The following is a 17232-nucleotide window of genomic DNA, read 5'->3' on the forward strand; positions in this document are numbered from 1 at the left end:
CATGTCACGTTCGTTGAAAGATGGATTGGACCAAGGTGCAGCGTGGTAGGCGTACATCATCAATTTATTAAATCAACACCAAAAACAAGAAAGAATAAACGACACGTAAAGTTTTGTAGCGCTAACACAGCAACTAACCAAAAACAAGAACCATACCCGGCCAACAAAGAAATAGAAAAACTAGAATGCCCACCCAAATCATACCCTGACCTAACCAAATAGAGAAATAACAAGTCTCTCTAAGGTCAGGACGTGACAATTCAAGCTGATTCCATGTTCATTTTGGAGTGTGATATGTTGAGCTTTTTGGCAGAAATATTGTGGGAAGGCTATGTGAAATGATGACCTCCATAGCAGATATATTGTGGGAGATCTATGATATGAAAATTCTGGATAATTTGAAGAACATCTGACATCTTAATCCATCCTACCTTGAGAACATTTGGGGAGAGTTTTGATAAATGTAAAGAAACTGATTTAATTCGTAGCCTTGAAGAAGACACTGCTGTTCACAAGGCCTGTAGTTTTTATAGTATCAGATTAACACTCTGGTCTGTTCTTTGTCTTGTGTTATTGGTTGTCAATAAACAAAACAGACAAATAAGTAATTACTCACTCTCATCTGATCATCCATTATCCAAGATGGAGAGTCATGAATAATGATCATGTAAAACAGAATGTATTAGTTATTATCATTACCTTCAAATCACCATCTGTCACATTATCCTCTCAAATACCATAGTGATGTGATATACATCAGAGGGGTATGAGAGTTCATCACATTCATTACTAATGACAATCAAGGGACATGACAGTAATGTTGGAATGGTTCTAATGCTTTAGGACCAGCTCAAAGCTCAGAGTGATGGTAATATGCATTGTAACTAGTTGATATTCAGAATGAATCTAGTCTATTCATCTGTAACTCCTACTATGAACTCCTACATACATGAGAAAGTACACGTGTTCTGTACAGGGAAAGAGACTGGTTGTTATTGTTGTTGTTTAGGTGTTTAGAAACATTACTGGAGTTCTAGAACACTTACCTTCTCTCTCCCATAAACGCACTTCAGCCTCCTTCTTCTGTTCTCCATGGATGACCTGACATATGTAGACTCCTGTATCTGACCTCCTGATGTCTCTCAGCCTCAGAGACACGTTGCCTCTCTCCAGCTCCTGGGTGATCAGATTCACTCTGCCCTCATAGCCACTCCTCTCTGTCACCTGGCCATTCTGATACAGATAAATACACTCTGTCTCTTTAAACCACCTGATCGTCATGGCAACAGCACTGGTATCAGGTGAGAGGTGACAGGGGAGGGTGACCTCTTCACCAACATCAGCCTCCACATAGTTTTTAGTGGTAAGTTTAAACTGATCTGTTCAGAAAGAGAGAACATTTCATGTTTAATGACATCATCTGTGTCAGGAACACAAATCCTCTCAGTACATTTATAAACACAGCTGAATGAAAAACTACAATAGACATACAACAACCAGGACCATGTCAATTCTAAAATACAACCCCCACAATCCCAGACAGACAGATTCATTTGAAGGAAAGTATATATGTCATAGAAGAATGTGATGCTACAATCTAGAATGATATTATCCCATTTGTTCCCACATCTTTCCCAGACATGCCACTATGCTAATCTTATGCCACTAGTAAGCCTAACATGTCATCCATTTTGATTTTTGATTTATTTAAAAGTATGTTTTATTCTTGGTCACAATTGTGACAGAGTGCTCTGCCTATAATAACATGAACAGATATTTACCCCTATTCCTCAACCTCAATATCTATATACCTCAGTCCACTTACCCACACACCTAAACTCAATGACCCACACACCCCAGCCCTGTTACCCCCATGCCCTAACCCTAACACCCACAATATCTATATACCTCAGTCCACTTACCCACACACCTAAACTCAATGACCCACACACCCCAGCCCTGTTACCCCCATGCCCTAACCCTAACACCCTCAATATCTATATACCTCAGCCCACTTACCCACACACCTAAACTCAATGACCCACACACCCCAGCCCTGTTACCCCCATGCCCTAACCCTAACACCCACATGTCAATACCCTCAATATCTATATACCTCAGTCCACTTACCCACACACCTAAACTCAATGACCCACACACCCCAGCCCTGTTACCCCCATGCCCTAACCCTAACACCCACATGTCAATACCCTCAATATCTATACAATCAAGTACAGATACAGGCATATCCTGGCCCTAAATGACCTGTGTGTTACTCAAGACCCCAGTTCCTTTGCCAATACACCTCATCCCTGTTACTTTCCTATCTCAGCCCTGTTACCCACTTTCCTTAGGCCTGTATTCCCCAAGTCACCAACAGTAACCTATATCCAGCTATTCGCTGCACACCCCAACCCTGTTATCAGCATGTTTTAGTCCTGTGACCTCTGACCTGTATACACTAATCATTTCATAGATAAACTAATATTACAGTGGTATAACACACGTGACCCAGCCCCAATCTCTTGTTTCTACCACAAATGTTGTTGCCAGAAAGGATTTGAATGGACAACAGACGTCCATCCAGCCCCATTACCTGTATGAACCTTGTGTATCCCTACACCACATTATAAACCAGGGAAATCCATGGGCATACTCATATAAAACAGGTCTACCCCAGTGTCCAAGCCTCAACATTCATACTAACCAGGTCTACCCCAGTGTCCAAGCCTCAACATTCATACTAACCAGGTATACCATTGTGCAAGAGACACTAAACAAACCTAATAACATTAAATATCACTTCAATTATTATACTAATTCACTTTATGGGTCTATACACGGCCAATTCCCCCTGAAATAACTACATATGATGTTTTACAGTAAAAATCTCTGATTTAAACATCAGTAAAGGTAATGGATAATGGTTAAATCATCTGTAACATCAGAACAAGTAAATCCTGAACCGAACTCAACTTAAATCTACTGAAGAAAGAAAAGGATCTGTTATGACTAAATATATAGAATAAATTAGAGGCTATGTATTTTCCCATTAGTCAGACATGTTTGGCAGGAAGCCTAGCACTTAAGAGCATTGTGCCAGTAACCGAAACGTCGCTGGTTTGAATCCCTGAGGAAACTAGGAAAACATTTGTTGATATGCCCTTGAGCAAGGCACTTAATGCTAATTGCTCTGGATACATATTTTATTTATTTAACGAGGCAAGTCAGTTCAGAACAAATTCTTATTTACAATGACAGCCAACCCCGGACGACGCTGGACCAATTGTGTGCCGCTTTATGGACTCCCAATCATGGCCGGTTGTGATACAGCCTGGAATTGAACCAGATTCTGTAGAGACGCCGCTCGCACTGAGATGCAGTACCTTAGACCGCTGCACCACTCAGGAACCCAACTTATTTGTTGATATGTACAACTTTAACTTCTCTAGAGCCAGGAAAGTACAAAACGTTGATTTTCTTCCGTATTGTGTGCGACTGGATTAAATGGGTTCTATAATAAAATAGATGTTTGGAGGGAGAGATCACTGTGGAGCAGTAGAGCTGTTTCTCACAGACACAAACTCAGCTACAACTCCTCATGTTACAAACACATTTCATCCAGACACACATTTACACATAAAGACAAATAAAACCACAAACACATTTCATTTTCAATGGTTGATTTAGTTCTGGTCTCCCAGATACATGAAAGAAAAGTTCATCATTAATTATAGCATGGTGACTTACTATGAACTCTGGACTCTGCCATTTTAACTGCAATAAAAAGAGAAAACATTCATATTTACATCATTACCATTCATCAAATTCTCTCTTTTGCTCAATCACACAGATACAAACATCACTTCCTCTTTCTCCAGTCCTCATTGTTTTAAAACAGGACTGTTGTGTCTAGTTTGGAAAGTGAAATATACTGACATCTCCTCTTACCTTTACTGGTCTTCACGTCCTCCACTTCACATTCAAAATAGTTGATTTAAATCCATAACCACCCTAATAGTCTCTATATGTGCATATCTACACGTCTTCACAGAACAATCTACACCTCAGGCCTATACTGAGACACAACTTTCACCTTCACCTTTGCACAGGCACTTGGAGTAAACTCCTCCCCCCAGCCTCTCTGGTTATTAGAAAACCCAGTCACAAAGTCCAAATTGTCTACAGGCCTATCGTAAAATGTCATGAAAACAAAAATGTACATTTCTGATCTTAGTTTAAGGTTAGGCATAAGGTTAGCTGTGTGGTTTAGGGTTAAAATCAGATTGTAATAATGTAGCTCAGTTGGTAGAGCATAGTGCTTGCAATGCCAGAGCTGTGGTTTCAATGACTAAAAAAGTATGAAAATGAATGACTCACTACAGAGCGTCTGGTAAAATGTAAAAATGGTCAGGGTTTGTGACTTTGTTAACTAGTGAGCAACATTAGAGGGTTTATGCTATCATACAGCATGGTGCTGTCTTCTATCATCATATTTTAGTTAATCATCTCTAAAGTTCTAAAAACTGTTTCAATTCAAATCAGAAGACCGATCCAGCCAGCAGATGGTAGTGATGTTCTTTAATTATAGTCATATTATCCTGAGATGTAAAGATTTAACAGTGCCTATGTAACAACTTTAAACCGTCCCCTCGCCCCGACACGGGCGCGAACCAGGGAACTTCTGCACACATCAACAACAGTCGCCCACGAAGCATCGTTACCCATCGCTCCACAAATGCCGCGGCCCTTGCAGAGCAAGGTGCAACACTACTTCTAGGTTTCAGAGCAAGTGACGTACCTGATTGAAACGCTAGTAGCGCGTACCCGCTAACTAGCTAGCCATTTCACATCCGTTACACCTATCAATATTAGCTTCTCTTATCTCTTTGGACCCATTCACATGAGTAAATGAGTGAAATTGCTTCTATGACAAATAGTCTCAATGCTTTTCCATCCCCTCCTAACAAAATAAATGTAGCTGACTGGTGGTCATTTACTGTCTGAGAAGAGAGTATCATTGCCACCTGCTGGTCAATGTTGGGAACTGCAGTGAATTTACAAATCAGAAAGTCAGATATGATTTAGGGGGCTGTTGTTGTGGGCAGTCCGACTCTTTTTGGCTCCCAAACTGCTCTTTAATAAAAATATGTTTTGTATTTTTTCAAGTCAAACAGTTTGCGATAGTTTGACTATGATTGGTGTGAAAACAATTCTAATTAAATTATTAAATGAACTCATTCTCTACCTTAACCACAATGTTTTTAAAAATGCATAGTTTTTTTATGATAAAGAATGCTATTAAACATGTGCATTTAAAGTATAACTTTTTAATGTATATAAACAAAGTGCATATAAATGTAACAATTCAAAACGAATACAATCTGAACAACATAATAATAGAATATTGCACCATATCAAAGAAAAATAAATAATGTGCAAAACTGCAGCATCCCCTTAAAACATTAAACTGGTCCCTCTTTTCTCTCTCTTCTTTATTGACATGTTATAACCAGCAGCACACAGTAATGCTGACTATATTTAGCTTTTATGAGAGGTTTGCATTCAGAAATGCAAGCTGCCTCACTTTCGAGGGGCTGATGCGGTTTCTTCTCTCACTTCTTCTTCTTCTCTCTGCTTCTTCTTCTATGATGTCATGGCGGTCCGCAAACAATCGTTTAAGAGCATGACGTCACCTACTGTGCTAGAAAGTACTATCAATCATGATATGCCCAATTCTGTATAATCATGAATATAAAAACCAAATAAATCCCTACTAACTTCTACCACCCCCTCCCCCTAAAACACCTCCCCCCTTTCCTTGTCCCATCGCGTGCTAGTGACTCCTGTGGAAGGCCCGGGCGCAGTGCACACTGACACCGTCGCCTGGTGTACGGTGTTTCCTCCGACACATTGGTGCGGCTGGCTTCCGGGTTAAGTGGGCATTGTGTCAAGAAGCAGTGTGGCGTGGATGGGTTGTGTTTCGGAGGATAAACGGCTCTCGACCTTCACCTCTCCCGAGTCCGTACGGGAGTTGCAGCGATGAGACAAGACTGTAACTACCAATTGGACACCAAGAAATTGGGGAGATTTTTTTTTTTTTAAGTAACACCAGCCCGACTGTAGGTTGACTTACTACAGGAGCAGCCATGGAAGCTCCATCAGTCTGACAGTAGGTCCTCTTACTACAGGAGCAGCCATGGAAGCTCCATCAGTCTGACAGTAGGTCCTCTTACTACAGGAGCAGCCATGGAAGCTCCATCAGTCTGACAGTAGGTCCACTTACTACAGGAGCAGCCATGGAAGCTCCATCAGTCTGACAGTAGGTTCACTTACTACAGGAGCAGCCATGGAATCTCCATCAGTCTGACTGTAGGTCCTCTTACTACAGGAGCAGCCATGGAAGCTCCATCAGTCTGACAGTAGGTCCTCTTACTACAGGAGCAGACATGGAATCTCCATCAGTCTGACTGTAGGTCCTCTTACTACAGGAGCAGCCATGGAAGCTCCATCAGTCTGACAGTAGGTTGACTTACTACAGGAGCAGCCATGGAAGCTCCATCAGTCTGACAGTAGGTCCTCTTACTACAGGAGCAGCCATGGAAGCTCCATCAGTCCACACTGCAATTCCACCAATCTGTTTAACAGCCTCTACATACGATACATCATGACTAAATCTATATCACTGAGCCTCTCTAGCCTCTTTCTGTACCTGGCATCCACCAAATGCTGCATTATGCCCCCCCCCCCCCCCCCCCCCCCCCACATTGCGTTCACCGTAATCATGTTCCCCTCCACACATAGCATATATTTTCTGTCCTTTACACTTAGCAGCTACATGTCCCATTATTTGGCATTTAAAACACTGCAGTGCATATGGGACAAATTCTCTAACATTGAAATGAAGGAATCCTATCTGTACTTTTCCAGGCAAAACCTTCTCAAACCTCAGCAGCTGATAGGCTTTCACTTCTTCGACCCTCTTTCCTGCTGATCAACCTTTTGGTCTCAGTCACTCTGCCTCCCTTCACATGTTCTTTAATATCATCTGTGGACATAGATATAGGGACACCAGTGATGACCCCTCAACCTTGCATAAACAACAGGGACATGGCTTTTAATTCTTTAATCCATTAAGCTTTTCCATTTTCAGAATCTTCTCTTGCTGAGCCTGGCTACCACAAAATATATTCGCTAAAAGTCACACTCAAAATCTCTCAAGTTTAATTTGCGCGCACCACACTGGCCTGCGCTCGCGGCACCATCCTCTGCTCGATTTACCACAGTTCTTCTCTCTTCACTCAAGTGTTTGCTAGTGCAATGATGTTTCATCTTGCTCGCGGGGGCCATCTTGCACCCGGTCGCCTGTTGAACCGGAATTGACACCACAGATGAGCCTCACCATCACTAATACCACACCACAAAAATGCACTTCAGTTTGGTTTCAAAGTCATACTGATGGTCACAAAAAAAAAATGTGTTTTGCTCAACTCATCAAACAGAGGCAGTGCCCAGGATAGTGATATTAGTAGGTTAACTGAAAAGGCCTGCTGCCTCTGGTCTGCAGCCATTCAACACACACATAATTTCTACTCTGGACTTCCTCTTGTCACTATGGGCGGCCTAGCGGTTAAGAGTGTTGGGCCAGTGAGTGTAAAGGTCTCTGGTTCAAATCCCCGAGCAGACTAGGTGAACAATCTTTCGATATGCCATTGAGCAAAGCACTTCACCCTAATCTGCTCCTGTAAGTCCCTCTGGATAAAAATGTCTGCTAAATGACTAAGCTGTAACTATATAGGCCTAACAAACCAGGCAGAAGCACGCCAACCTATAAATGTCAAAGTGCGGTGAACGTGTTGGTTCTGGTATGTCTAACTTGTCCCACCGAGCTATATTCAGATGAACACACTAAACTGTAAGTCTCTCTGGATAAGAGCGTCTGCTAACAGTCCTTTAGTGTGGGAGCCGGCAGCAGCCAACCGTATGAAACAGATGAGGTTAGGTTCACACTCATCATTTCCAATGGAAACTACTGGGACCAACATGCCTGATAGTTACAGTATGAGCTGCAATAGTTTCCACTGAATGATACAGTGTGATTCTCACAGTTAGTGTTATAATGTCTATATAACAGTGTTATAATGTCTATATAACAGTGTTATAATGTCTATATAACATTGTTATAATGTCTATATAACGGTGTTATAATGTCTATATAACAGTGTTATAATGTCTATATAACAGTGAGTGTTATAATGTCTATATAACAGTGTTATAATGTCTATATAACAGTGTTATAATGTCTATATAACCCAAGGAGAGACATGACGATCTTAACCACTGCAGGTACTGTACGGAGTAGTGTGTCTCAAACCAACACTGTCCCAACACCCCCCCCCCCCCCCCCCTGCTACAGAGACACTACGATCTTAACCACTGCAGGTACTGTTTGGAGTAGTGTGTCTCTCAAACCAACACTGTCCCAACACCCCCTCCTGGTGTCTCTTGATGAACACTCAATCTCCAGAATTCAGCCCGTGCCCTTGGTTATATCTCTGCTTTCACCTGAGGATTTACACACGGCAACACATGGGTCATTTCCTGACAACATCATTTGTGATATTTGAATAACCGCATCCCCTGTTCTCCCATTGGTCCCCTAGTTACCATTAACCAATCCATGTGACATGAGTCATCATAACTGATATCCCTACAATGCTACTACAGTAACCACTGCTACTTCCAACATGACCCATGACTATAGTCTCACCATACCCCTCATGTGTGTAGTAGTCCAGTTCCATGCTATCAATATAGCATCCTACGCTACTAGTACTACTACTTCAGTTACTGTCCCTACTGCTCCTTCAGTTACTGTCCCTACAGCTCCTTCAGTTACTGACCCTACAGCTCCTTCAGTTACTGTCCCTACAACTCCTTCAGTTACTGTCCCTACTGCTCCTTCAGTTACTGTCCCTACAGCTTCTTCAGTTACTGTCCCTACAGCTCCTTCAGTTACTGTCCCTACAGCTCCTTCAGTTACTGTCCCTACTGCTCCTTCAGTTACTGTCCCTACAGCTCCTTCAGTTACTGTCCCTACAGCTCCTTCAGTTACTGTCCCTACAGCTCCTTCAGTTACTGACCCTACAGCTCCTTCAGTTACTGTCCCTACAGCTCCTTCAGTTACTGTCCCTACTGCTCCTTCAGTTACTGTCCCTACTGCTCCTTCAGTTACTGTCCCTACAGCTCCTTCAGTTATTGTCCCTACAGCTCCTTCAGTTACTGTCCCTACAGCTCCTTCAGTTACTGTCCCTACAGCTCCTTCAGTTACTGTCCCTACAGCTCCTTCAGTTACTGTCCCTACAGCTCCTTCAGTTACTGACCCTACAGCTCCTTCAGTTACTGTCCCTACAGCTCCTTCAGTTACTGTCCCTACTGCTCCTTCAGTTACTGTCCCTACTGCTCCTTCAGTTACTGTCCCTACAGCTCCTTCAGTTACTGACCCTACAGCTCCTTCAGTTACTGTCCCTACAGCTCCTACAGTTACTGTCCCTACAGCTCCTTCAGTTACTGTCCCTACAGCTCCTTCAGTTACTGTCCCTACAGCTCCTTCAGTTACTGTCCCTACAGCACCTTCAGTTACTGTCCCTACTGCTCCTTCAGTTACTGTCCCTACAGCTCCTTCAGTTACTGTCCCTACAGCTCCTTCAGTTACTGACCCTACAGCTCCGTCAGTTACTGTCCCTACAGCTCCTTCAGTTACTGTCCCTACAGCTCCTTCAGTTACTGTCCCTACAGCTCCTTCAGTTACTGTCCCTACAGCTCCTTCAGTTACTGTCCCTACAGCACCTTCAGTTACTGTCCCTACTGCTCCTTCAGTTACTGTCCCTACAGCTCCTTCAGTTACTGTCCCTACAGCATCTTCAGTTACTGTCCCTACAGCTCCTTCAGTTACTGTCCCTACAGCTCCTTCAGTTACTGACCCTACAGCTCCGTCAGTTACTGTCCCTACAGCTCCTTCAGTTACTGTCCCTACAGCTCCTTCAGTTACTGTCCCTACAGCTCCTTCAGTTACTGTCCCTACAGCTCCTTCAGTTACTGTCCCTACAGCACCTTCAGTTACTGTCCCTACTGCTCCTTCAGTTACTGTCCCTACAGCTCCTTCAGTTACTGTCCCTACAGCTCCTTCAGTTACTGACCCTACAGCTCCGTCAGTTACTGTCCCTACAGCTCCTTCAGTTACTGTCCCTACTGCTCCTTCAGTTACTGTCCCTACAGCTCCTTCAGTTACTGTCCCTACAGCTCCTTCAGTTACTGACCCTACAGCTCCGTCAGTTACTGTCCCTACAGCTCCTTCAGTTACTGTCCCTACAGCTCCTTCAGTTATTGTCCCTACAGCTCCTTCAGTTACTGTCCCTACAGCTCCTTCAGTTACTGTCCCTACAGCTCCTTCAGTTATTGTCCCTACAGCTCCTTCAGTTACTGTCCCTACTGCTCCTTCAGTTACTGTCCCTACTGCTCCTTCAGTTACTGTCCCTACAGCTCCTTCAGTTACTGTCCCTACAGCTCCTTCAGTTACTGTCCCTACAGCTCCTTCAGTTACTGTCCCTACTGCTCCTTCAGTTACTGTCCCTACAGCTCCTTCAGTTACTGTCCCTACTGCTCCTTCAGTTACTGTCCCTACAGCTCCTTCAGTTACTGTCCCTACAGCTCCTTCAGTTACTGTCCCTACAGCTCCTTCAGTTACTGTCCCTACTGCTCCTTCAGTTACTGTCCCTACAGCTCCTTCAGTTACTGTCCCTACTGCTCCTTCAGTTACTGTCCCTACAGCCTCTGCCGTGAGAATACCTCCTGCATGTCAAATATTCTGTCAAATGTTCACCGGCTGTTAATCGGCTGTTCACCGAATAATTAATGAGTTGGGAACAATATCCAACCTAACAAAAGTTTACCATAATGTCTGAAATGCCACTGGTATCTCTTCTACTCTCACCATGATCTAGGTGTGTGTAATGTTCAACTAAATACCCATATTGTGTACAGTTAGCTGCTCTCCCTCTTCTATGAGCTATTTCCTGTAGCAATATACCGTCTCTGGGAATGATACTCCTCTATCATTACATCTAACCCATAACACACTATACTCTATCATTACATCTAACCCATAACACACTATACTCCTCTATCATTACATCTAACCCATAACACACTATACTCCTCTATCATTACATCTAACCCATAACACACTATACTCTATCACTACATCTAACCCATAACACACTATACTCTATCACTACATCTAACCCATAACACACTATACTCCTAATGCATTACATCTAACCCATAACACACTATACTCCTCTATCATTACATCTAACCCATAACACACTATACTCCTCTATCATTACATCTAACCCATAACACACTATACTCTATCATTACATCTAACCCATAACACACTATACTCTATCATTACATCTAACCCATAACACACTATACTCCTAGTGCATTTTCTACAGTTATAAACATACTAACACATTCTCAAATCAGTTAGCCAATATACATCATTCCCTCCTCTGGAACAATGAACACCCTCATGTTCCACGAAACCTGAAAACATATTGACTTGAAAAGAAAAGAGAAACAAAGTACATGTTTAATAACTTAGCACCACTCATTGATGTGATGTAACATAAAAACTCTGAATACAGGGTCAAATAAAAAAACTTTCATGGTTGTCCCAAGCCGTCATCCAGTGATTCCCCCAAACAAACCACCTCCCCTCACGATGACACTTAGAGATAAGTGTCTGGAGACTCTCTGGGCCCCACCCCTCATCGTGCTTCAGCAGTTCTCTCTCGCTGTATCCCAATCACAACCAAAACATTTGATAAATTATCCAACCCGAATGTAGAATGACTGAACTCAATGCTCTGAGACTAAGGATCATATTCCAGCTGATCAACTTCACACATCATCCCTGTTAGAACATACATTTATAAACAACTTTTCATTGCCGGTTTTCCTGTCATGAGTGGCCTGGTAAAGAAAGATCAGTATCGCAATGCATTTTCAGTTTAAATAGTTACCAGGGCGTATACCACCACCCCCCCTTTCCTTCACCCAGTTTAAATAGTTACCAGGGTGTATACCACCACCCCCCTTTCATTCACCCAGTTTAAATAGTTACCAGGGCGTATACCACCACCCCCCCTTTCCTTCACCCAGTTTAAATAGTTACCAGGGCGTATACCACCACCCCCCCTTTCCTTCACCCAGTTTAAATAGTTACCAGGGTGTATACCACCACCTCCCCTTTCCTTCACCCAGTTTAAATAGTTACCAGGGCGTATACCACCACCCCCCCTTTCCTTCACCCAGTTTAAATAGTTACCAGGACGTATACCACCACCCCCCCTTTCCTTCACCCAGTTTAAATAGTTACCAGGGCGTATACCACCACCCCCCTTTCCTTCACCCAGTTTAAATAGTTACCAGGGCGTATACCACCACCCCCCCTTTCATTCACCCAGTTTAAATAGTTACCAGGGCGTATACCACCACCCCCCCTTTCCTTCACCCAGTTTAAATAGTTACCAGGGCGTATACCACCACCCCCCTTTCCTTCACCCAGTTTAATTAGTTACCAGGGCGTATACCACCACCCCCCCCTTTCCTTCACCCAGTTTAAATAGTTACCAGGGCGTATACCACCACCCCCCTTTCCTTCACCAAGCACTTATCCTTCTAGCGTGTCTTCTTCAGATATCGTTTACAGTTCATTTCCCCAACGGCACATGTAACTTTTGCCTGTCACATTTCATGGCCCTTGATAATGTCCCGATTTTAATATCCAAGTAGATACTTCCGTTTCTCCCACGTACACAAGTCTCTCACCTGAACTTGTTCTCTCTCTCCACACTCTCTCCACAGGCGCTCTCAGCACTCCGGACCTGGTTTATGGCTCGGACTCAGATAGAAGTGGTAAAAGTCACCGACTCTCATTGCGCGCCTTTGTCGCTCTTTCTTCAGCCGGTTAGGGAGGGTTTTGAGGTTTACACACACTGTCTGTGGTCAAATTATTCCTACCATGCATTAAGACACGATCTGACGTCACCTTCCATGATAACCTCAACAAAGCACATATCACAACAACAGTTAAGTTCATTACATTTCTGTTCCAGGAAATTCAGATAAACATTGACTATATGACAAATTATGACATTAACCTTTTCTTAAAACTTCTTCTGGCTGGGGGCAGTATTGAGTAGTTTGGATGAATAAGGTGCCCAGAGTAAACTGCCTGCTCCTCAGTCCCAGCTGCTAATATGCATATTATTAGACATTTGGATAGAAAACACTGAAGTTTCTAAAACTGTTTGAATGATGTCTTAGATTTAGATACTTGTCATTAGATTTAAATAATGTTTCCATATCTCAGTATCTTTAGAGTCTCCTGTGAGGCAGATCAAGTTGCACTATGGTCAGGAGGAGAGCAGCTTCTTGAAGGTTTTGGGGAAACATTCCCCCAGATGAATCCAAATGTAGAGGCCTTTAAGACAGACAGGAGGAGGAGGCTCGTTCTCCTACAGCTGGACAGCATGTGTCCAGCAGCAATCAAATCAGCTGGACTATGGAGGTCTGCCCTGTACTTAAGAATGAAGGTGTTTGATAGTTTATGTGTTAGGAAGGGGGAGGAAGATTGAGATGTATTATGTCACGTGATAAATGCCAGAGGTAATGAATTAATTCCAAAAGAAACTGGAATGAACTAATTTGAAAATAAACTGGATTTCCCTCTGAAAACAAACGTTATAAAGTAATTGAGCAACTGGTGATTTCTTGTATTTTAATGTTAATGGAAACTGTAAGGGAGGACAGAACCTCGGAGACAGAGACTCCACCTATGGAGACAGAGACTCCGCCTATGGAGACAGAGACTCCGCCTATGGAGACAGAGACTCCGCCTATGGAGACAGAGACTCCGCCTCTGGAGACAGAGACTCCGCCTCTGGAGACAGAGACTCCGCCTATGGAGACAGAGACTCCGCCTCTGGAGACAGAGACTCCGCCTCTGGAGACAGAGACTCCGCCTCTGGAGACAGAGACTCCGCCTCTGGAGACAGAGACTCCGCCTCTGGAGACAGAGACTCCACCTCTGGAGACAGAGACTCCACCTCTGGAGACAGAGACTCCACCTCTGGAGACAGAGACTCCACCCCTGGAGACAGAGACTCCACCTACGGAGACAGAGACTCCACCTACGGAGACAGAGACTCCACCTACGGAGACAGAGACTCCACCTACGGAGACAGAGACTCCACCTACGGAGACAGAGACTCCACCTACGGAGACAGAGACTCCACCTCTGGAGACAGAGACTCCACCTCTGGAGACAGAGACTCCACCTCTGGAGACAGAGACTCCACCTCTGGAGACAGAGACTCCACCTCTGGAGACAGAGACTCCACTTCTGGAGACAGAGACTCCACCTCTGGAGACAGAGACTCCACCTCTGGAGACAGAGACTCCACCTCTGGAGACAGAGACTCCACCTATGGAGGCAGAGACTCCACCTATGGAGTCAGAGACTCCACCTATGGAGACAGAGACAGACAGAGACTCCACCTATGGAGACAGAGACTTCACCTATGGAGACAGGCCTCCCTGTTGCCTCACCACAAACTTCAATGACACTAGAGGTTTGGAACGTTAAATGACCTTTTCCACTTTTAGCATCAAATGATAAAGTATAATATTAGTTCTAGGATTCTCATTGTAACTTAACAATCAGGATGGCTTTATTTATTACTGTACCTGTATTGATTTCAGTCTCTAGTGGAAATGCAGGAGATACGACGTCTCCAAGACGAGGCTACCATCTCTCTCTGGCTGCAGACCAGGAGAAAGTATGTATATAATATAGCTGAGTAAATCTGTTCAGATCACATCAACGGCATTCCAACAGGAAACACTTACTTTTTCATACACGAAACAGAAGAATTCAATACTTATTTTTTGCCACAGGAGATGAAACATCGTCGTTTTGAGGAGTGGGAGAGCAGGTGGAGGAAGGTAAGGGATTTCACCAAGTTGATATCATCTGAATATTATGGAAGGGATAAACGCAGACGTTTTGTACATTACCTTGGAAATAATGGACGACGCAGCAGGACAAGGTGGAGCCGAGTCCCTTTGCGGAGTTATTTTTTTAACGTACAGAAAGGAGGCGTTTATCCTGCTTATACTACAGTTACCAAAGACAATAATACTAAAGCACACATTTATCTGCAGAAGCTCTGCTGCTGCTTGCTGCTACTGCTACTATGCACTGTCTTCCTGCTCCCAGCACTACCCCAGACTCCACCTGTTAGGTTCTGTGTTCCTGCCGGGGGTTTTGGTATAGCTTACCACACTCACTGCTGTAGGCTATTTTATATTGATGCTTTTGTTGGTCAATTTCTTCAACAGATGATCAGGTCTATCTTATCAGCAATTAAGATCTCAGAAGTGGGTTTGACTGAAACTTGACCTTTCATCACAAGTATCTGGTCATAACAAGGTGAAGGAGTCCAAGCATCTTCTGACAGGTGTCTGTTTATCACCAGGCCTGCGGCAGCCTTGTGTTCTCAGACAACCAGTGGTATTGTCAGAACCTCAGATAGCCAGGTGGGGCCCAGACAGGAGGAGTATGAACGTAGACTGGTTTCTACCTTCTGATAGTGTCTGAAGGGCACAACACTCAGAACAGGTGTTAATACACACACAGAGGTCTGCTAGAAGAGGAGACCTTACAGTTTATCATAACACCATTTATTAACCCTTTAAAAGGTATGAGACCTTGGTTTAACCCCTTCACTTTGCTTGGGCAGTGAGCTACCCTGAATGAGCAGAGCCTATATCACCAATGCGTGCATTATTCATTACTAAATAAATGGTTAAATGTATTTCTACGTGCTGTTTTCTTTCTGAACTGGTTTTAATGCCCATTCTAGAATTCAACAATGTTGTGGTATAAATATATTTATAACTTAACACTGACAGTAATGCATATTGTAGTGGTCTCCTCACCTCTCACCTGTCCCCTCTCCTCACCTCTCGCCTGTCCACTCTCCTCACCTCTCACCTGTCCCCTCTCCTCACCTCTCACCTGTCCCCTCTCCTCACCTCTCACCAGCCTCCTCTCCTCTTCACTCACCTCCTCCATCAGCAACCTTTCCTTCTCATCACCCCTCACCCTGAACGTCCTCACTCTTTTCTTCTTTCCACCCCTCACCTTCTAACTCATTTTCTCCTTCTCCCTCACCTTCACCTCCCTCATCTCCATCACTTATGTTTTAGTGGTGTGTGTGTTTCAACTATTCAGGAGTTGTGTTTTAGCTGTGTTTGGAGTATTCAGGAGTTGTGTGTGTGTGTGTGTGCGCAGGGTAGGGTAGGGTAGGGTAGGGTAGGGCGCATGGTGTAGTAGAGAGCATAGCAGTGCAGACCCCTGGAGGTTGAGTGTTTGAAGGGGTACGGGACGATACAAAGTTTGGGAACCACTGGGCTAGATGATTAAAAGACACATTATGATGTGATTGTGATTTTCCTGAACACCTCCACAGGTAGTCAGACATGCATTGTGTCTGGATATCTTACAAGTGTAGACAGATGTGGAAAGGTAAACTATTTAAATCATCATTATCCTGCCTTTTAAAATCATTGTTAGGTGGCACCATTGACTTATGACATCAATATGTGTCTTAAATAAATACAGTTTCTGATGTAAAAACAGCCCTCTCAAAGGACAAAGCTCCACTAAATAACCAGAACATTTAAAAGGTGACATCTTACATACATCGTAAATGAAAAGTTACAACATTATTCACACTATATTGTGAGTATCAAGGTATTTTTGGGGGACAGAAAATGTAATCCAAAGTGTTCTTACTACTGTACAACATAACCACTGATATGGTATTTAGTGATACTGATTTAATACAATATTGTTGAAGTAACATATACCATGTGTGATACAAAGCAACAAAACACTTTCTATATAGTAAAACAAGCAACATAATACTGATATTTCTCTGTGTGTCTGTTTGGATATCAAATCAAAAGAGTTGGAATCAAGTATTGGAGTCAGGTGTTGAATGGACAACTGCTACTCCTATAGTCCTCATGGTTCCTCCTGATCCTCTGGTGGTGTAACAGAGACATCGGGTGGTCAGAGAAGGTTACTGCATGTCT

At 43.4% G+C, this 17232-nt stretch overlaps 1 protein-coding gene across 1 annotated transcript; it reads right to left on the reverse strand.

The window, feature by feature from the left end:
- Positions 1–915: 915 nt before the first annotated feature.
- On the reverse strand, positions 916–4121 carry LOC120050068 (butyrophilin-like protein 1). The gene is made up of 4 exons (XM_038996699.1): positions 3952–4121; positions 3751–3777; positions 1047–1379; positions 916–941 (listed from the first exon to the last, which is right to left on the reverse strand). Exons 2-4 carry the CDS (start codon positions 3770–3772, stop codon positions 916–918), a joined length of 381 nt encoding a protein of 126 aa, XP_038852627.1. The 5' UTR covers positions 3773–3777; positions 3952–4121.
- Between the last annotated feature and the right edge of the window lie 13111 nt (positions 4122–17232).

This window comes from Salvelinus namaycush, chromosome 1 (genome assembly GCF_016432855.1).
Source record: "Salvelinus namaycush isolate Seneca chromosome 1, SaNama_1.0, whole genome shotgun sequence".
NCBI classification, from domain to species: Eukaryota; Metazoa; Chordata; class Actinopteri; order Salmoniformes; family Salmonidae; genus Salvelinus; species Salvelinus namaycush.